This window comes from Trichechus manatus, unplaced genomic scaffold, assembly GCF_000243295.1.
Source record: "Trichechus manatus latirostris isolate Lorelei unplaced genomic scaffold, TriManLat1.0 scaffold00043, whole genome shotgun sequence".
NCBI lineage: Eukaryota > Metazoa > Chordata > Mammalia > Sirenia > Trichechidae > Trichechus > Trichechus manatus.
The window spans coordinates 9,519,616-9,542,780 of record NW_004443979.1 but is presented as its reverse complement, the minus strand read 5'-3'; the positions used below and the strand labels follow the sequence as shown (position 1 = coordinate 9,542,780).

The 23,165-nt window shown below is 37.5% G+C and overlaps 1 protein-coding gene across 2 annotated transcripts in view; it reads left to right on the top strand.

Annotated features, from left to right (window-relative positions):
- Positions 1–23,165, top strand: part of NUBPL (NUBP iron-sulfur cluster assembly factor, mitochondrial) — a 291,711-nt gene that overhangs the window by 137,978 nt on the left and 130,568 nt on the right. For both annotated transcript variants that reach the window (XM_004376551.3, XM_023731482.1), the window contains exons 5-6: positions 13,440–13,479; positions 13,565–13,655. In XM_004376551.3, the coding sequence (XP_004376608.2) occupies positions 13,440–13,479; positions 13,565–13,655 (131 nt within the window). The remainder of the gene's footprint in view (positions 1–13,439; positions 13,480–13,564; positions 13,656–23,165) is intronic.

The window sequence follows — 23,165 nt, the reverse complement described above, 5'->3', positions numbered from 1 at the left end:
CGATTTTGTTGATTCTTTCAAAGAACCAACTTTTGGTTTTGTTGATTCTTTCTATTGTTTTTCTGTTGTCTATTTCATTTATTTCTGCTCTGATCTTTACGATTTCCTTTCTTTCCGGTGGTTGTGGGCTTTTTTTGCTGTTCTCTTTCTCTTTGTTTGAGTTCTGTAGTTAATGTTTTGATTTTGTCCCTTCTTTTTTGATATGTGCATCTATTGCTATAAATTGTCCTGAGTATTAGAGATTTGAATTCCCTATCAGATAGTTCTAGTGCATTTTCTTCCACTGGAGAGTATTCTGTTGTTTTATTTTCGATGCCTACTGGAAGCATTCTGTCCTGTTTTTGTAAATGTTTTGATGTTATCTGCTGTCTTCGGGGCATTCAGTAGCTATTTTTCTTGTTTATTGATTGGAGATTTGTTTTTTTCGTGCCTTTTGTTCAAACTATAATTGACTATATCTGAGCAGGTGGATTGTGTGTTCTTTGTTGTTTGCTTTTCTGTGGCGACAATACTTTTTGCCTACTTCTCCAGTTGGCATGGTCAGTCACTTAGGTATGGTACGGCAGGGTAGGTCTAGCTGAAGAGGAGTTACTGGGACGGGTTGTTTGTGGCACTTACTACAGCCACCAGAGCGGGTCGGTAATCAGTGCAGGGCAGGTTCCAGTAGGCCATGCCTGTGCTGCTTGGTGGTGTGATGTCAAGCGCACGGTGCAGGTAGGCAGGATGCAGCGGGGAGATTGTTATGTGTTGAGCTAAGATGGATATGGGAGAGAGAAGAGAGGAACAGGTGCGAAAAACATACAAACAAAGAAAAAAGAATGCTAGGGGAGCTTGCCGTTGGAGTGTAGAGATGAGAGACTATGAAACTGAGAAAAACAGAAGGGGGAAGAGGAAGAAAAGAAAAGAAAAGAATTAATAAATAAAAATCGGAAGGTTAAAGAACCACAAAGTTCCCAGGGATCCCACTGGTGCAACTATGAGGTCTGGGGAAGTCGCTCTCAGGTATTGCAGTACAGCGTGGCTAGAAGGTGTAGAGGTATATAATACCAGGTATTCAGGGAACAGAAAGAGAAGGAAGATATAGAGAGATGAGAAACTGATCAATGAAGAAAGACAAAAACGGAAAAAGAGGGAAAGGAAAACAAAACAGATTAAAAAAAAAAAAAGAACAAGAAAGGCCCCCCAAAAAAGAGAAAGATAAAAAAAAAAAACAATGAGAAAAGAAATGCCCTCAGGGATCCCTCTGCACGCCTGTGCAAGCCGGGGGGAGGTCTCCTTGCCACGCAGGACCGCCTGGCCAGAAAGGGCTCCCAACTCAAGAAAAGGAAAAAAAACAAGCAAACAATTCAGAACAAACAAACGAACAAAAGCCCCGGGATCCCTCCAGCGCAGCAGCCCAGACTGGGAAGCAGCTCCACACTTGAACGGAGCTCCACAGCCCCTCAGGAAGAAGCAAAGATGGCACACGGAGCCTGGTATTTGAGCGAAAGCAGGGGGACTTGGTGAGAGGTAAGGAAGAAATCAAAACAAGCAGAAAAAAGCAACACCAGCAGCCAACAAATGGCACTCAGAGAGCCGGCCCGTTGGGATGTGTGGAATCCAAGCAGCCGGGGATTCCTGGTCAAGAGATTGTGGCCGTGGGAAGCAGAGGAGGCCGAGTCGGGGTGAAGAAGGGTGGGGGGTAGGAAAGCGTATATCGCAAATTACCGGTTGTTTTGTCTCCCACTGGATGCTCCATGAGGCTGCTTTCTCGTACCCCCTGTTTGCTGGTCTCTGATAGGAGTCCAAGATTGTGGATCCATGCTGCGTTAGCTGGTAGGGGATCTCTGCATGAATCTCTCCTCGCTCTCCGTTCTCTGTCAGTTTTCTCTCTCCATTTGGTGCTTGGCTGAGTTCTTTATCTCTTTATTTGATGTTTTAGTGTTTCAGGATTGTTGTATTCTCTGTTGAGCTTAGTTTTTGGGATCTTTGCTATGGAGGGACAGCGTGGTGCTTCTGCCTAGAGCGCCATTTTGCCGGACTCCTAGTTAGGTTTGATAGTGTATTTATGCCCTAAATTGGGACCCTTAACTTTGTCCCTTGTTATCTTCTGGGAACTTTATAGTTTTGGGTTTAAAATTTAGATCTTTGATCCATTTTGAATTACTTTTTGTGCATGGTGTGAGGTATGGATACTCTTTAACTTCTCTGCAAATGCATATTCAGTTTTGCCAGCACCATTTGTTAAAAGAACTGTCTCTTTCCCATTGAATGGTCTTTGACCCTTTATTGAAGATCAGCTTTCCATAGGTGAATGGATTTACTGGGGGTTCTCAGTTGTGTTCTATTGGTCTATGTGTCTGTTGTTGTACCACTACCAGGCTGTTTTGACTGCTATGGTTGTATAGTAAGTTCTGAGACTGGGAACTGTGAGAATACTACTTTGTTCTTTTTCTTCAACAATCCCTTATCTATTTGGCATTTCTTTTCTTTAGATATAAAATTGGAGATTAGTTTTTCCATTTCGGGATTTGGATTGGGATTGTATTATATCTATTGATTGTTTTGGGTAGTATTGACATTGTCACATTGTGAAGTCTTCCAATCCATGAGCACGGTCTTCCAATCCATGAGCATGGTCTTCCAGTCCAGGAGCATGGTAGGTCTCTTTTGGTTTCTTGCAGCAGCGTTTTGTAGTTTTTCTTGTGTACGTCTTTTACATCCCTGGTTAGATTTATTCCTAGATTATCCTTTTTGGGGCTACTATAAATGGTATTGTTTCTTGATTTCCTTTTTGGAGTTCTCCTTGTTAGTGTAGAGGAATCCAGCTGATTTTTGTATGTTGATCTTGTACCCTGGCAATTTGCTGAACCCTTCTATTAGTTCTTGTAACTTTCTTGTGGACTCGCTGGGATTTTCTATGTATAGGACCATGTCATCTGTGAATATTGGATCATCATTTTACTTTTTCCTTACCAATTTGGATGCCCTTTATTTTCCTTTCATACCTTACTGCTCTGGTTAGTACTTCTAGTACAACACTGAATAAGAATGGTGATAATGGTCATCCTTGTCTCATTCCCATTCTCAAGAGGAATGGTTTCAATCTTTCTCTGTTGAGAATAATGTTGGCTGTTGGGTTTGTATACATACCTGTCTTAGTCAGCAAGTGCTGCCATAACAGAAATACCACAAGTGGATGGTTTTAACGAAGAGAAATTTATTTCCTCACAGTTAAAGTAGGCTAAAAGTCCAAATTCAGGGCGTCACCTCCAGGGAAAGCCTTTTTCTCTCAGTCGGCCTTCTCTTCGGTGTTCACCTGGACTAGGAGCTTCTTGGCACTGGGACCCCAGTCCAAAGGACGTGCTCTGCTCCCGGCACTGCTTTGTTAATGGTATGAGTTCCCCCTGTCTCTCTGCTCACTTCTGTCTTTTATATCTCAAGAGATTGCCTCAGGACACAATCCAATCTTGTAGATTGAGTCATGCCTTACTAACCCAACTGCCACCCATCTTCCCTCATTAACATAATAGAGGCAGGTTTACAACATACAGGAAAATGACACAGTACCAGGAATCATGGCCTAGCCAAATTGATACACACATTTTTTGGGGGATGTAATTCAAACCATGACAATGCCCTTAATTATGTTGAGAAAATTTTCTTTTATTCCTATTTTTTTGAGTTTTTTTATTAGGAAAGGGTGTTGGATTTTATCAAATGCCTTTTCTGCATCAATTGTGATGATCATTGGATTCTTTTCCTTGTTTTATTTATGTGGTCTCTGTTAAATTTTGAGGAAATACATTTAACATGATGATGAGTCTGCTCACTTTGTTAAGATTTCCATTTACAATTTATCATTTACTAATTACAAGAAATATTTGGAGTACTGATTTTTCTGGTATAGGATTTAACATACTAATAAAGTAGATAAAAGATTATCCTTTAGGTGGTGTCAGATTTTGGCTTTAAATTTTGTGAACAGACTTTTGACTGTCTCAATTTTAATTTCTAATCCCAGTTTGAACTTTGAGCCATGTTTTGAACAGAGACAAGCTACTTAGTTCACCGACTTCAAATAAAGAATAAAGGACAAGGAGTAAGTGAATAGATGATATCTGTAGTATCATTTGTGTGTGTGTGTGTGTGTACACGTGTGTAGTCTTTATCATGTTACATTAAGAACAAGATGAGGTTGCCTACTAACTTTGCTACTGCAGCTGTTAGCCAGTACACTAAAATAAGAACAAGAAGCAAGGACATTAATGTTGTTGTTGTTAAGGGCTGTCGTGTCGGTTCTGACTCCTAGCAACCCTGTGGACAACAGAATGAAACACTGCTTGGTTCTTTGCCATCCTCACAATCATTGTTATGCTTGGGCCTATTGTTGCAGCCACTGTGTCAATCCATCTCGTTGAGGGTCTTCTTTTTCGTGAAAAAGGACACCAACAATGGAGAAGAAAAGACAAAATTGTCATTAAGTCCAATTAATATGTGTGTCTACCTAGAAAATCCAAAAGGAATAATCAATAACTATTTGAAAAATTGGGAGAGTTCTGAAAGGTAGTGCACTATACTATCACTGTATAAAAATCAGCAGATTTTAACTTCTGTTTCTAGCAATGTGGAACACTAAGTATTCAGAGAAACTCTTCCTGCAACAGCATACTTTAAGATACTAGATAAAATATTAACAAAAATTACTTTTTCAATGCATGACTGAAAAATGCATTTTTGTAGGAAAGGAAGACAATTTCTCAGAACTTAGAAATGACAAGATTATATGAACTCATGGTGTAGATATGTATTGGAATCGATATTTCCAGTAGGGTTTCCTGCTGATCCTTGGTGGCTTAGGGCCTTTATGTTATAGGTCTGTGTATGAAGGAATAGAGACAAAGTTTAGGGCCTAAGGAGGGAGTAAGGTTCACTGGGGAAATAACATGTAAAAACTGGGTCACCCACATCCTTAGTGGGTGACCTGGGAAAGAAATCTGTCTTACACTGGTAGTTATTGGGATTATATGCTGGTTTTGACTTTGGCTTGGTATAGAGCAGAAAAGAAATGTAAAAACTTAAAGGAGACTTAAAAAATTGCAAGCTGTGTTCCAATAGAACTTTATTTAAAAGCAGGTGGTGGACTATAGTTTGCCAGACCCTGGTTTAAATGAATGAATAAATAAATAAAATAACTAAACAGAGGAAGAAACAAACAATCATGAATGATAACAGTTGAAATCCAATGACCAAATCCTACCCCAAAGAAATGTGTATGTTGGGATTCTCAAATATTAAACATGAAAAAATATGTAATATGTTTAAAAAAATGGAAGAGTAAATTCAAAGTATGTTAAGGACTAAAACACTCTTAAAATATATTAGGTAGGTTAGAAAAAGAATCTAATATAAGTTCTAGAAGTGAAGATGTAATAATTGAAATTAGAATCTCAGAGAACAAGTAAAAGATCAGATTAGATACAGCTGAAGAGAAAATTAACTAACTGGAAGATAGATGAAAGGAAAATACCCATAATGTAGTGCATAGGGAGGAAAAATTGGGGAAAACAAGCAAGCAAGCAAACAAAAAAGCTTGAGGGACATAGAGGATAGCATGACAAGTTTCAACATAGGTCTAATCAGAGTTCTAGAAGGAGATAATATAGAAAATTGACAGAGGCAATATTTAAAGACATAACAGCTGAGAATCTTCCAGAGTTGTTGAAAGACACCAATCCCCAGATTCAGGAATCACTTCTAATCCCAAACAGAATAAATATGAATAGTCTTGACATCAGAACATCAGAGTCTAAGAGAAGATTGTAAAAGCAGCCAGAGAGGAAAGATAGGTGATTGTGATGGTTAAGATTGTATGTCAACTTGGCCAGACCATTATTCTCAGTGTTTTAGCAGTTGTATAATGTTGTGATCACCCCCATGATGGCATCTGCTGAGTGGTACTGGCAGAGGCGGGGCCTGTGGCAGCTCACCGCCCTCTCAGTTTCATATCTCCACCTTCCGCTGGTTACTTTCTGCCTGCTCGCCTTGCCAAGGTTTTTGGCTTGTGCCAGACTCAGCAGCTGCCTCTTGTTGTCTCACCTCCGATTCGTGGGACTTGAGCTAGCAGCTTACCTGTTGATCTTGGAATTCGTTGAACTTCTCAGCCTGCAAGCAAGAGTCTGGTTCCACAACCTGCTGACCTTGGGTTGACCAGCTTCTGCGGCTGTGTGAACTGGGAGAGGCCTCTACGCTGATCTGTGGACTTGGGATGTTTTAGCCTCTACAATTGCGTGAGCTATTTCCTTGATATAAATCTCTGTCTATATATATTTATATGCTTTACTGGTTTTGCTTCTCTAGAGAACCCAGCCTAAGACAGTGATCATCAAATGAATTGGAATTAGATAGACAACTGGCTTCTTAACAGCTTCTTTACAGTTTTAAAGTGCTAAGAAGAAATACATGTGGACTTAGAATTGTATTAAACCATCAAAACTGTTCTCCAAGAGTGAGGGTGAAATAAAGATATTTTTTAGACAAACAAAAACTGATTGAGTTTACTCTCAATAGACCTCCCTAAATGGATTTGTAAAGTATATATGATTAGTTTTTTAGGTCTGCTGTAACAAATTGCCATAAAGTGGGTAGCTTAAAACAACAGAAATTTATTCTCTCACAGATCTGGAGTCTAGAAATGCAAATTCAGGGTATTGGCAGGACCATGCTCTCTCCAAAGGCACTAGGCGAAAATTCTCCTCATCTCTTTTAGCTTCTGCTAGCCCCAGGAATCCCTTGGCTTGTGGTGGCAAAACTCCAGTCTCTGCCTCTGTTTTCTCCTTGCTGTCTTTCTTCTGCATCTCTCTGTGACTGTGTCTCTTTTCTTTTTGTAAGGTCATGAGTCGTATTGGATTAGGGCTCACCTTAGTCCAGTATGACCTGATGTTTACTAATTACATCTACAGAGTCCTTATTTCCAAGTAAGGTCACATTCACAGGTACAAGGGTTTAAGAATTTAATGTATCTTTTTAGGGGACACAGTTCAACTCACAACAATATATGTTAAGTAGAATAGGCCCAGAGATAGACACATAGGCTATTGACACTGAATAGAAAACTCAGAAAGAGACTTATATGTTGTTGTTAGGTGTTGTCAAGATGGTTCCGACTCAGCGACCCTGTGTACAACAGAATGAACCACTACCTGATCCTGCACTGTCCTCACAATCGTTGCTATGTTTGAACCCATTGTTGCAGTCATTGTGTCAGTCCATCTCCTTGAGGGTCTTCCTCTCTTTTGCTGACCTTCTACCAACCACAGTGTCCTTCTCTAGGGAATGGTCCCACCTGATAACATGTCCAAAGTATGTGAGATGAAGTCTCACCATCCTTGCTTCTAAGGAGCATTCTAGCTGTACTTCTTCCAAGACAGATTTCGTCGTTCTTCTGGCAGTCCATGGTATATTCAGTATTCTTCGCCAAAACCATAATTCAAAGGCATCAATGTTTCGTTGGTCTTCCTTATTCATTGTCCAGCTTTTGCTGCATATGAGATGATTGAAAACACCAAGCCTTGGGTCAGGCGCACCTTAGTCTTTAAGGTGACATCTTTGCTTTTTAACACTTTAAAGAGGTCTTTTGCAACACATTTGCCAAAGCATTGCATCATTTGACTTCTTGACTGCTGCTTCCATGGGCATTGATTGTAGATCCAAATAAAATGAAATCCTTGACAAAGTAAATATTTTCTCTGTTTATCATGATGTTGCTTATTGATCCAGTTGTGAAGAATTATGTTTTCTTTATGTTGAGGTGTAATCCATACTGAAGGCTATAGTCTTTGATCTTCATCAGTAAGTGCTTGAAGTCCTCTTTGCTTTCAGCAAGCAAGGTTTTGTCATTGCACATCACAGGTTGTTAATGAATCTTCCTCCAGTCCTGATGCCCCTTTCTTCTTCATATAGTCCAGCTGCTTGGACTATTTGCTCAGCATACAGATTAAATAATAGGGTGAAAAGATGCAACCTTGATGCACACCTTTCCTGATTTTGAACCATGCAATATCCCCTTGTTCTGTTCCAATGACTGCCTCTTAGTCTAGGTACAGCTTCTGCGTGAGCACAATTAAGTCTTCTGGAATTCTCATTCTTCACAGTGTTACCCATTATTTGTTATGAGCCACACAGTCGAATGCCTTTTCATAGACAGTGAAACACAGGTAAACATCTTTCTGGTATTCTCTGCTTTCAGCCAGGATTCACCTGACATCAGCAATGATATCCCTCATTCCACATCCTCTTCTGAATCCGGCTTGAATTTCTGGCAGTTCCCTGTCGATGTACTGCTGCAACCTCTTTTGAATGATCTTCAGCATAACTTTACTTGTGTGTGAAATTAATGATATTGTTCAATAATTTCTGCTTTCTGTTGAATCACCTTGCTTGGGAATGGGCACAAATATGGATCTCTTCCAGTCGATTGGCCAGATAGCTATCTTCCAAATTTCTTGACATAGACGAGTGGGCACTTAACAGCACTGCATCCGTTTGTTGAAACATCTCAATTGGTATTCCATCAATTCCTGGAGACTTGTTTTTTGCCAATGCCTTCAGTGCAGCTTAAACTACTTCCTTCAGTAATTTTGGTTCTTGATGTTATTCTGCCTCCTGAAATAATTGAACATTGACCAATTCTTTTTGGTACAGTGACTCTGTGTATTCCTCCCATCTTCTTTTGATCCTTCCTGCATTGTTTAATATTTTCCTCATAGAGTCCTTCAATATTGCAACTGGAGGTTTGAATTTTTTCTTCAGTTCTTTCAGCTTGAGAGATACTGGGTGGGTTCTTCCCTTTTGGTTTTCTAACTCCAGCTCTTTGCACATTTCAACGTAATACTTTACTTTGTCTTTTCAAACAACTCTTTGAAATCTTCTGTTCATCTCTTTTACTTCATCATTTCTTCCTTTCACTTTAGCTATTCTGTGTTCAAGAGCAAGTTTCAGAGTTTCTTCTGACATCGTTTTGATTTTTTCTTTCTTTCCTGTCTTTTTAGTGACCTTTTTCTTTCTTCATGTATGATGTCCTTGATGTCATTCCACAACTCGTTTGGTCTTTGGTCATTAGTGTTCAGTGTGTCAAATTTATTCTTGAGATGGTCTCTAAATTGAGGTGGCATATACTCAAGGTCTTACTTTGGCTCTTGTCAACTGGTTCTAATTTTCTTCGGCTTCAACTTGCATATGAGCAATTGATGGTCTGTTCCACAGTCGGCCCCTGGCCTTGTTCTGACTGATGAATTGAGCTTCTCCATCATCTGTTTCCACAGATGTAGTCAATCTGATTCCTTTGTATTCCATCCAATGAGGTCCATGTGTATAGTCGCCGTTTATGTTGTTGAAAAAAGGTATTTGTAATGATGAAGTTGATGGTCTTGCAAAATTTCTATCATGCAATCTCTGGCATCGTTTCTATCACCAAAGCCATATTTTCCAACTACCAATCATTCTTCTTTGTTTCCAACTTCCGCATTCCAATACCAGTAATTATTAATGTATCTTGATTATGTGTTTGATCAACTTCAGACTGCAGAAGTTGGTAAGAATCTTCAATTTCTTCATCTTTGGCCTTAGTGGTTGTTGCATAAATTTGAATAATAGTCGTACTGACTGGTCATCCTTGCAGGCATATGGATATTATCCTATCACTGACAGCCTTGTGCTTCAGGATAGATCTTAAAATATTCTTTTCGACGATGAATGCAATGCCATTCCTCTTCAGTTTGTCATTCCTGGCATAGTCGACTGTATGATTTTCCAGTTTCAAATGGCCAACACTCGTCCATTTCAGCTCACTAATGCCTAGGATATCAATGTTTCTGCATTCCATTTCATTTTTGACGATTTCCAATTTTCCTAGATTCATACTTTGTACATTCCATGTTCCTGTTATTAATGGATATTTGCAGCTGTTTCTTTTCATTTTGAGTCATGCCATATCAGCAAATGAAGGTCCTGAAAGCTTTTCTCCATCTGTGTCATTAAGGTTGACTCTACTTTGAGTAGCAGCTCTTCCCCAGTCATGTTTTGAGTGTCTTCCAACCTGAGGGGTTTGTCTTCTGGCACTGTATCAGACAATGTTCTGCTGCTATTCATAAGGTTCTTACTAGCCAAAAAAATTTACTTTTTAGAAGTAGGTCATCACATCCTTCTTCCTATTCTGTCTTTTCCTGGAAGCTACACTGAAACTTGTCCATCATGGGTGATCCTACTGGTATTTAAATACTGATGGCATAGCTTCCAGCATCACAGCAACAGTCAAGTCACCATAGTATGACAAACTGACAGACAAGTGGTGGATACATATATGGAAACTTGATTTTATGACAGAGTTGGCATTGCAGATTATTGATGCTGTAACTATTTATTAGCCACGTGGAAAGAAAAAGAAAATGGATCCTCATACCATATATAAACATTATTTCCAGATGGTTTAAGGACTTAAATGTGAAATATAAAACTATAAAGGTTTTGAAAGAAAATGTAAGGGAATAAATATCTTTATGACCACATGGTAGATAGGGTTTTCTAAAACAAGATTTAAAAGGACAAACCATAAAGGAAAAGATTGATTTATTTGATTACATAAAAATTAAGAATTTCTGTTATTCAAAAACATTATAAGTCCCTCTCCAGGAGGGACTTGTTTAAGATGATGAATTTAATCAAATGCCTAATAAATTTGATTAAATATTGACTAGAGCCCTGGTTGCACAGTGGTTAAAGCACTTGACTATTAACCAAGAGGTCAGCGGTGCGAATCCACCAGCCCCTGCTCAGGAGAAAGATTTGGCAGTCTGCTTCTGTAAATATTTATAGCTTTGGAAATCCTATGGGGCAGTTCTGCTCAGTCCTGTAGGGTCAGTATGAGTCGGAATTGACTTGATGGCAGTGGGTTTCATTTTTTTTTTATATTGAGAGGCTATTTACACAACTGGAAGAGAGTTTAGGACTAAATTGCTGGTAAACACATACAAAATAAAGGTTACATGTACACACACGTGTTCATGAGCGCTCATCCTCCCCAAATATAGTTATTAGTTTCAGGGATACTAAGGAAAAGTACTCATGTAGCATGCTATATTCTTCAGCTATTCATAACATTTACATGATTATTGATTTAATAAAAATAATGGTATAATTATATTGGGAGGATGAGTGCATGAGAAGTGTACCTATTTTGTGAGAAAGACATACATCTTACAATCTTTTATGGGACAATGTCACGAAGTATTAATTATGTTATTTAGAGGTATAGAGTAAAAGAATCAGTTGAGCAATGTAGGATCCTGGACCAGAAAAGGACATTAATATAGGACAAGAGTAGGAAAACTGCCAAAATTTGAATCAGGTGTGTAGATTATTAATAGTATTGTATCAGTGTTAATTTACTGGTTTTGATAATTTTATGTAAGATGTTAACATTAGGGAAAGCGGGGTGAAGGGCTTGTGGGGACTCTACTGTTTTTTCAACTTCCTGTGCGTCTAAAATAAATTCAAGATAAAAAGTTAAATCAGTGGAAGAGTTGAGAGTTGTTGACCCTGGGGAGTAGGAAATGAGAGAGGGTTGGGGGATTATTGACTTTTAGTAACAATTTTATAGTACTACTTGACTTTTTAATCTATTTGCATGCATAATTGGTGAAAATAGTAAAATACAGTGCAGAACATGAAAGGAAAAAGTTATTACTCTGAAAATTTAAGTTGCATACTTTGGAAAGACTTGACAAAATTGAAGAGAAGAAAAATGTTGCTAGCAAATTTGTATGGGAGGATAACTGTAAAAGTTAGAGAATAAATCATAAAAATCTAGCAGGATTCTGCATTCAGATTTCGTTAGATGTTCTTTAAGTTTTTTCTTGTTTTTAAAGAGACTGAAACTGAAAATTGCAGACAAAGTATATTCAAAACAAAAACAAACCCGTTACTGGTGAGTCGATTCTGACTCATAGTGACCCTATAGGACAGAGTAGAAAAGCCCCATAGGAGTTCCTAGGCTGTAAATCTTTATGGAAGCTGACTGCCACATCTTTCTCCAGTGCAGCAGCTGGAACACTTAACCATTTCACCACCAGGGCTCCTTAGGTAAAGCATATATGTGGGCTTATTTAAGATATTTGTTGCTGAATTCCATTTACTTACTGGCTGCCTACTCAGTATAGTCGTTTGTTAAAAGATGAGTGAATAAGTGTACAAGCATATGTTTTAAGCTAAAATAAAATGTTTAAGTGGATGTATACTTTTAAATGATTTTCCTCATTAACTTCTGAAACTAACCAACTCAATACTGGTCCATATTGTATACATTAAGAGATCTACTTTAGTTTGTTGTGGTGAGAAGTGTAGGATATGCAAAAGTGAATAGGGATGTGACTGTATAGACAGTTTGATGAAGTAAATTCTTTTAAGGTAACAATTTGTTGATCATTTAAAATGTATTTTCATTTTTGTACTTGAGCATAAACAGTAGATTGCTTTTTTCTTGATATTAATGCTGTGTCTTATCTCAGATTACAAAATAGAGTTTTTCTACCTTTTGGATTTTCATACTTTTCACTCTTCAAGGTAAAGAAAAAAGAAAAGAAATAATGCTCCAGTTAGAGCGGACTGATGTCCTTCTTTGCTGACTGGATGTTTGTGTATGTTTGTATATGCATGTATGTACGTATGTTTGTATATGTATATATGTACACATACACGTATGCATGTGTATAGTATACATATACATACACATATTAGATAAGGATATATTTGTAATTTATACAAATAATGCAGGCCTTCTGTGTTTGATTGCCAGTCTCGCCCTCCCCTGTGAGGTATTTTGTAAGCACCCTATGCTAATTCTTTTTTTTACAGCAATATGTGGAAGAGGATTGGCATGGTGTTACTTGTGAGTATATATCTGTATGTATATATATATCTGTACATATATATGTGTGTATATATGTGTATATACATATGCACACCATATTTTTACACAAATATACATGCCTTCTGCATTTATGTGTATATATATATATATGTATATGTTTATATGTGTGTGTATATATATACGAGTAAAATTGGTGGAAATGTCTGAAAGATTAAAAGGCTGTCACTAGACAAAATTACTTATTGAGGCTGTTTTTTAGAAACATATTTCTAAATTTGTAGTTGGATCGTTTTTTAATAAAACTATATCCCAACTATTTTTAGCTGTTCTATTTATTGAGAATTTTAGTAGTATGCTTGGTATAATGTTTAAACTATTGCAGATTGAAATGAATTACTTTTAAGTTAAAGAGCAGCGGTATTAGTAACCTATTTGTATTTTTAATTTGGCACTTTGATAAGAAAACAAGTCAGTTTGTTTATGTATAATGACTTCACACTTCTAAGAGATATTTTTTTTTTTTTTCTGATTCCAGACAACCTAATGAAACCTCTTTTGAATTATGGTATCGCTTGGTGAGCATATCTTTTTTACTTTACTTTTTAGAATAATATTGATTAATTCTTGTAAACTAGTTGTATTTTTGTAATAATGTTACAGTATGTCTATGGGCTTCCTGGTTGAAGAGACTGCACCAGTTGTTTGGAGAGGCCTTATGGTAATGTCAGCCATTGAGAAACTGTTGAGGCAGGTAAGAAAATTGCCTTAAATCTCATTTTATTGTTGACCAAGCTACGGTTATGCATTTGGTGATTGGAGAACTATTAAAAATTTGCAGTCAGGTTTGAGATGTTTTACAGAGGAATCCAGTTGATCGAAGGAATGTATGAGTTATGTGGCGCCAAGACCAAATTTTACTGTTACATGATTTAATCTTTCCCATTGCTTATTACTACTAAAAATACTAATGTCCTTTTTTTAAATATTGTTTTGTTTCTCTGTTGAGTCTGAAGTAAGAAGAGAAAATCTATTTTATAAGTAATCTGCCTTCTTCAGACTTATGGTTAATCACATTTAGCCAATTTTGAATTATAAGGGCAGTGTAAAATTCCTCAGAATAAGAAAGTAAATATATAAACCATATTACCTGTGATTTAAAATTACTTCACAACAAAGTGAAATTTTGTTTTACTCAGAGGACATATGGTTATATATTTGCATATGTAGTATCTGTTGAATCAACTTTAATTTATCATTAAGAAAGAACAGTTGATTGGATAATCTAAAAATGTCAGATGAGCTATATGTTATTTATAGTTTGCTTGGATAAATTTTATTTTTTTATCAGTAGATGTGAGTTTATAATTGTTGTAGGTAAATATTAAAAATAATTTGTGTTTTCTGTTCCAACTTACTGCAGTTACCCCTTATTTACTCAGATCCTACTCTGGATTAGGTACCATGTTGTAGGTGAACAATTCTAATGGTAGGTAGTCCTATAGTCGTTTTCAGATGAGGAAGTAAGTAGATGAAACATGTCTTAAACTCTGACCGTAACATCTTGTTGTTCTACCACTATTGCTGCTTTGATGTCTGATCCCAGACTCCTATTCTCCTAGCCATTTAAGTCTCTTGGCTACATTTCCTCCTTTTTCTTACCCAGATCCTACAGTTGATTATTTCAATTATGCTCCCCAAAACACTTCATCTTCCCCAATTCCTTTATGACTTTGACATTTATTTGTCTGGGTCAACCCAGCCTTCTCTTTTCTCTATTGCTAAATCCATTGGAGAATATAGAATAATTGTGTTAATTGCCTGCATTTATAAATTTTTAGTTTTCGAATTCAGCTAGGATTTCAACATTTCAGTAATCTGATTTTATTCTTTGTTCTTTGCTACATTTATCAAAGGCTCAGCTTAAAAATATCTTTAGGGAATTTGGTAGTCTGGCAGGGGACCCTGTTAGAGATTTAACAAAAATGAGCTCTCTGACACATAAATCATGTAAAAGTCACAGTTTACTATGATGAGTGCTAAGGATACATTTTCAGCACGCATACTAGGAAATATCAGCATGAAAGATGAAGTGAGAAAATGGATCTATAATTTATTTTATTGGGATACTTAGAGGATACCTAGAGTAGTGAGTGGACTGCATATTTACCTTACAGGCTTTTTTGTAAAGTCATTTTCTTCCTCTGTACATTTTATTAGGAACTGAAAAGATGATATTTTAGGACTGTACTTTGGCCGGTGAAGTAGCTAGGTAGAAGCTCTGTACAGCAGTACATTGTAGGGGGTACCTGATTCACTGACTGATTTTTTTAAAATTTGAATATAACACCTATACAGGAGAGTGTACATATCATAAGTGTTCAGGTAGATGAATTATTCTAAACTATATAGCTGGAACAGCTGCATACTTGATCATCATTAAGGTCAAGAAAATAGAAAAATATCAGTGTTCCAGAAGCTCCTTTCATGTCTCCTCCTAGTAACTATTTTTAGGGGAGAAGATAAATACTTGTAGTCAGTCTGCCATCTTGAACTGGAAGTCTGGTTTAAATTTTTTTCCCTGACAATATTTTGTTAAGTTAAAATTGCACATACAGTGGGATGTACAGATCTGTATACAATTCAATGAGTATATATGTGTGTGTGTGTGTGTGTGTGTGTGTGTGTATACACAGCCAATCAAGATAGGGAATATTTCCATCCCCCTAGAAAGTTCCCTTAGATTCCTATCTGTTCAGTACCCCATTCCCCGTAGATAACCACTATTGTGGTTTCTATCACCATAAATGAGTTTTTCATGTTCTATGAATGGAATCATATAGGATATTGTATTTGGCCTCTTCCACTGAAACCGAAAAAACCCATTGCCATCAAGTTGATTCCGACACATACTGGCCCTATAGGGCAGAGTAGAACTGTCCCGTAGGGTTTCCAAGGAGTGGCTGGTGGATTTGAACTGCCAACCTTTTGGTTCACAGCCAAACTCTTAACCACTGTGCCTAATACTTTTGAACTCATCAATGTTATTGCATTATTGTTGAATAATATTACATTTTATGAATATAACCAAAATTTGTTTATTCTCCTGTTGATGGACATTTGGATTGTCTGCAGTTTTTGGACATTATGAGTAATGCTGCTGTGAATACTATTTCTTCAGGATACAGAAACAGTAGTATAGGGAGTCTCTGGGTTTTACTTTGTCAGTATCTAGTACTTTATCCACGTAATTCCATTCAATCTCTCCCTCCAACCTCATCTGCTAGGAGAAAGAAAGAGATTGATGAATAAATGTGGTATGTGTTCATGAATGAATTTTGTGATAATGCATTGTGAAAAAGCATGCTAGACCATAAAAATAGAAGTTAATCTTTAGGATCAGTTAGGAAAACCAGGCAGATAAATGCTAGAATGTCATTTTGAGTACTGGATTTACCAGTATGTCTTTCCCTTTAGTCTCCTGATGTTTGAAACCAGTTCCCTTTACTTTTCATTTTGACTTTAATTAATTCAAGGCATAAACAGTACATTTCATTTGATGAATAACTAATAGTTTTTAATTTTTCTGTTATTTGTTGAGATTTCTGAATAGTTTTTTTTTTTTCCTTAAGTTCTGCTCAGGTTAGATATAATTAGTGTAACTCAAATGAGGAGGTCTTGTCTTGGAGTCTTTGAGTTTGAAAATGTGAGATATTGGAAAATATAATTTTAGTTATTAGAAAAAGAGCTACAGAAAGGAAAACTTCAAAGGCTATCCTGATGTCAGCACCTGCTGTGGTCACAGTGCAAACCCTGGACACCAGGGATTTTTGGCAGCAGTTTCAGTGCTTTTAGTTCAATCTCCAGTATCCCCAAATGTGAAGCAGATGCCAGTTTTCTTCTCTAGGGTTCTGATAATGGCATATAATGAGTTGGTTGTTTCCTAGCAACTAAAGAAGCAGTTTCACTTTAGCTGATCCTGCAATAGGAATGAACATTTTCCCTTGATAGTTGGTATTAGTGATTTCCCTGACAATGGAATTTCACTTTTGAATAAGGAATGTTCTCAGCCTTTGGTTTTCTAAAGAATTTTGCTTTTGAGTGTGGTCTAAGCTCTTCTTAATCCTGTATAAAATGAGTTTTTTTCTTTTTTTTTTTTTGAGGCCCCTAAGCACCTCTCATAGGAAGAACCAAAGAGTATGACCATAGTTTCTCAAATGGCAAGTAATTATACAAGAAGCTATAATAGGTGTATTTTTTTCCCGGTGTTTAACAGCGTAATTAATGTTGTAGGCATCTAGTACTGCTGTAACAGAAATACCATAAGTGGATGCCTTTAACAAAAAGAAGTTTATTCTCTCACAGTCCAGTAGGCTACAAGTCCAAATTCAGGGCGCAGGCTCCAGAGGAAGAAGGCTTTCTCTCTGTCGGCTCTGGAGTAAGGTCCTTGTCATCAGTCTTCCCTTGGTCTGGGAATGTCTCAGTGGAGGCATCTCAGGTCCAAGGGACACACTCTGCTCTTGGTGCTGCTTTCTTGGTGGTTGAGGTCCCCATGTCTCTCTGCTCGCTTCTCTCTTTTATATCTCAAAAGAGATTGGCTTAAGATACTATCTAATCTTGTAGATGTCATCAGTATAACTGCTGCTAATCCATCTTATTACATCATAGCGATAGGATTTACAACACATAGGGAAATCACATCAAATGACAAAATGATAGACAATCCTACGATACTGGAATCATAGCCCAGCTAAATTGATACACACACATTTTTGGGGGGACATAATTCAATCCATGACAATTAACAACCAAATTCTTTTCTGTATTTAATTTTTGTTACAAAAGAAGTCCATTAGGTGGTGGCCAGTGTGCTGGGGAAATAAATATATTTGAAATTTCAATATCAGGATCTTTCTAATATGAAGTCCGTATGACAAAAACATATTTTCTAATCTATCACTCATTTGATTTAAAACAATATTTTGTATAACAAATTATTATTATACCAAAAGATTTTAAACAGGCTCTTATAGTTCACTTTAAAGTGAACTATGAAACAATTCAATGTTTAACTTTAAATATTAGTAGTTGCAATGTATCTGCACTTAACTGAGCCATATCTAAGTCTTTATTATTTGGTAACAGTAGGAGATCTGGAGATCTTCTGACTCTTAAGATATATGGAGACGTGAGAAAATTATTTCAAGTGACCTTCTTTGTGGCCATTCATAGTTTAAATAGTTTCTAAGGAAATTATCCATTTTTCTTCCTTTGATATTATATAACTAATATAAATTGTGTTCCTTATTGAGGTTTATAGTATGATATATTAAATTTTAGAGGCTGCCACACACTCAGGCAAAGAGATAAAATATTAAAGGATGTTCTTAAGATGATTGAGATAGCCATATCTAAATATACAAAATAAATTTATTATACATTGCATGGAAAACGTTCACAGAGTTATGCATTAACTATAGGTGAAATCATTGAATGTCTTTATTGTCAGTGTTGGGCATCTGCCGTTTTTATTCATTCCCCTTTATGATTTTTACATCATCAGGTACTTTAGCAGTCTCATATTTAAAAATGGTTTATAAACATTAAAGAAAGAATACTAATTTTGATTCAGTTGGACAGGGTAGTAGGCTTTCAAGCACTTAACACTTAAAAATTTTTTTCTTAAAGAACCTGTTAACCATGAAGCAGAGTTTTTATATGATAAAAACTCAATTATTTCTCTTAGATATTTTTTGAGTGTAATCTGAGGCTAAAGAGTTGAGTATATTAAGCCTGTTTTTGAATTCTCTCTTTTCTTCTAAAACTATAGATTAATGAAGAAGGAAATAGAGATATAATATAACTAAAGCCCAGTTCTTTGAAATATTTTTATAAGGTAGTATTATTTAGTAAATAGCTGAGTTTTAGTACTCTAGTAGTGGTTCCTTTTGACTACCGTGCATTTATTAATTCATTTAACAGTTACTTATTGAGCTGGCATCAGATATTATTGCTGTACTTTTTAAATGTTATTGGACTTTTTGTCATCTTCAGTAGCAGATATTTATTGGCTGCTTACTATGTTTAGGGCATTGGTTAGATGCTGAGGACACAAGGTTGTGTAGAATGTAGTTCCAGCCTTCAAAATTGTCAAACAAGGTTTTTAGTTACAGACCTACTTTTGACTTGTAGTCATAAGCAAGGAGTTAAGATATGCTAGGAATTAGGACTTTTAAATACTTTTGTACAATGTTTTATTATGGCACTCAAAGTTGGAACATAGAGAACAATGCCGAATATTATATAGTATTGACTATTCAGATTGGTGGTGGTGTTACAGGATATCAGATTTCACAGACCAATTTGGATTCCATGTCATTGAAGAAACTCTGGGGTCAGTATTGAAAGAGAACAAATTGTCAGAAGGTGTTAGAAACCATCCATGAGTATTAATTGCTGGTTATTTCTTCCTACTTAAAATGCCCCTCTGTTTCTGATAATTGTCAAAGATGACTTACATGAGTACCTCAAACTCACTGTGATGGCTGAATACTTATATATGCAGCTTTGAATATTATATTGTAATGTTTTTTTTTTACATGTTGATTTTGTATTCTGGTGGCTTGCGTGTTACTGTGATGCTGGAAGCTATGCCACCAGTATTTCAAATACCAGCAGGGTCACCCATGGTAGACAGGTTTCAGCAGAGCTTCCAGACTAAGACAGATTAGGAAGAAGGACCTGGTAGTCTACTTCTGAAAAAATTGGCCAGTGAGAACCTTATGAATAGCAGTGGAATGCTGTCTGATATAGTGCCGGAAGATGAGCCCCTCAGGTTGGAAGGCACTCAAACTACGACTGGGGAAGAGCTGCCTCCTCAAAGTAAAGTCAACCTTAATGAAGTGCGTGGAGTAAAGCTTTCAGGACCTACGTTTGCTGATGTGGCATGCCTCAAAATGAGAAGAAATAACTGCAAACATCCATTAATAATCAGAACATGGAATGTATAAGGTATGAATCTAGAAATATTGGAAGTCATCAAAAATGAAATGGAACACGGAAACATCGATATCCTAGGCATTAAGGAGCTGAAATGGACTGGTATTGGCATTTTGAATTGGACAATCATATGGTTGATAATGCCGGGAATGATAAATTGAAGAGGAATGTCATCGCATTCATTGTCAAAAAGAACATTTCAAGACGTCTGGCAACATGGCGCTCTAGGCAGAAGCACCACACTGTCCCTCCACAGCAAAGATCCGAAAAACTAGGCCAAACAGAGAAAACAGCAATCCTGAAACCCTAAGCAACAAATGAAGAGATAAAGAACTCAGCCAAGCACCAAATGGAATAAGAAACTGACAGAGAACAGAGAGCGAGGAGACATACATGCAGATGTCCCCTATCAACTGATGCAGCATGGATCCACCATCTTGGACTCCTATCAGAGACCAGCGAACAGTGGGTGCGAGAAAGCAGCTTCACGGAACTTCCAGCAGGAGACAGAATAACCAGTAACCAGGGATATACGCTTTCCTACCCCCGACCCATCTTCACCCCCTCTCGGCATCCTCTGCTTCCCACGGTCACAGCCTCTTGGCTGGGAAGCACCGGCTGCTTGGATTCCACCCCCCCGCACTGGCTGACTCCCTGAGTGCCATCTGTTGGCTGCTGGTGTTGCTTTTTTCTGCTTCTTTTGATTTCTTCCTTACTTCTCACCAACTCCCCATCCTTTCGCTCAAATACTTGGCTCCGTGCGCCATCTTTGCTTCTTCCTAAGGGGCTGTGAGGCTCCGCTCGGGTGTGGGGCTGCTTCCCGGTCTGTGCTGCCGTGCTGGTGGGATCCCGGGGCTTTTTTTGTTTGTTTTGCGTTGTTCTCTTTTTCTTTTCTCAGGTTGGGGGCCTGTTCTGGCCGGGCGGTGCTGTGCAGCTTGGGACGTGACCCCTCAGCTTGCGCAGACCCGCAGAGGGATCCCTGAGGCTACTTCTTTCTTCATGGTTTTTTCTTTCCTGTTTTTTTGGGGGATTTTTCTTTTTCTTTTTTTTTTTTTAATTTATTTTGTTTTCTTTTCCCTCTTTTTCCCTTTTTGTCTTTCTTCATTACTCAGTTTCTTGTCTCTCTATTCCTTCCTTCTCTTCCTGTCCCCTGAATACCTGGTGCTGAGTGACACCTCTACGCCTTCTAGCCAGGCTGTACTTCAACACCTGGGAACAATTTCCCCAGACCTCGTAGCCTCACTGATGGGATCCCTGGGAGCTTTTCTTTTCTTTTGTCTTTCTAATTTGTACTCATTCTTTTCTTTTCTTTTTCTTCTTCTTCTTACCCTTTTTGTTTTTCTCCATTTCATAGTCTCTCATCTCTCCACTCCAACGGCAAGCTTCCATAACATTCTTTTTTGTTTGTTTGTATGTTTTTGGCTCCTGTTCCTGTCTCCTGTCTTCCATACCCAACATAGCTCCACACATCACAATCTCCCCCCTCCATCCTGCCTACCTGCACTGTGGGCCTAACATCACACCACCAAGCAGCACAGGCACGGCCTACAGGAACCTGTCCTGCACTACTTACCGGACCGCCGTGATGGCTATAGTAGGTGCCACAAACAACCCATCCCAGCAACTCCTCTTCAGCTAGAGCTGCTTGGCTGTACTATACCTGAGCAACTGACCCTGCCAATTAGAGAAGGAGGCGAAAAGTATCATGCATAAAGATGAGCAAACAACAAGAACACACAGGCTGCCTGCTCAGACAAAGCCAAATTAAAAAAAAAAGGATGAAACAAACAAATCTACAATCAATAAACAAGAAAAATAACTACTGAATGCCCCACAGAGCAGACAGTATCAAAACATTTACAAAAACAGGACAGGATGGTTCCAGTAGGCATCCAAAATAAAACACCAGATGACTTTCCGGTAAAAGAAAAGGCACTAAAACTTCCTGATAGGAAATTAAAATCTCTAATAGTCAGAATTATTCAAGAGTTGAAGCAAAAAGCAGACAAAAATGAGGAAAAAATAGACAAATTCATGGAAAAGGCAGACAAATTCATGGAAAATACAGACAAAAATGGAAGAAATCAGGAAAATAATGCAGGAACAAAATGCCAAAATAAATTCACAACTAGAAATTATACAAAAACAGCAATTAGAAATCCAAATGATAAACAACAAGATTTCCGAAATGGACAGTGTCATCTAAGGACTGAGGAGCAGATTTGAAATGGTGGAAGACAGGATCAGTGGAATTGAAGACAAACACTTGGACACAACTCTGAGGAAAACTCAGAAAAAAGAATGAAGAAAAATGAAGAGACCCTAAGAATTATGTGGGATACAATCAAAAGCAAAAATCTGCGAGTGATCGGATTTCCAGAACGGGGAGAAAACAGAAAACACAGACAATCACTGAAGAACTGCTGACAGAAAACTTCCCCAATATCATGAAAGATGAAAAGCTGACCATCTGAGAAGCTCAAAGAACTCCATATAGGATAGACTCCAAAAGAAAATCACCAAGGCATATCGTAATCACACTTGCCAAAACCAAAGACAGACAAAGAATCCTCAGAGCAGTTCGTGAAAACAAGAAGTAACTTACAAAGGAGAAGCAATAAGACTGAGCTCAGATTATTTGGCAGAAACCATGCAGGCAAGAAGGCAATGGGATGACATATATAAAACCTTGAAAGAAAATAATTGCCAGCCAAGAATAACATATCCTGCAAAACTCTTGCTCAAATATGATGGTGAAATTAGGACATTTCCAGATAAACAGAAATTAAGGGAATATGTAAAAGTCAAACCAAACTTATAAGAATTATTAAGGGAGTCCTTCGAGCTGAGAATAAACAGCTTCAGCTCACAGGCTGAATCTAGGAGATAGGATCATAGCACCCAGATAGCAATCTGGGAAATGAACTCTCAAGGACTATCCAAAACCAAAAGAAATACAACAGGAAATCACAGCAGTTAATCTGTAAATGACAACGACATCAGAACAATAAAAGAGGGAATGAATGGTATAGGTATAGAACCTTCTAGTGCAGAAGAAGACAAGGCAATACCAAGTAATAATAATCTGCTTCAAACTTAGAAAGATAAGGGTAAATTTCATGGTAACCACAAAGAAAGTTAACAAACCTACTCATAAAAATAAAGAGGCAAAACATAAAGTCTCAGTAAAAACAAAACCTACAAAAACAAAAGAAATGAAAAAAAATCCACAAACAACAGGAATTCAGCATAGGACAGGAAGAGG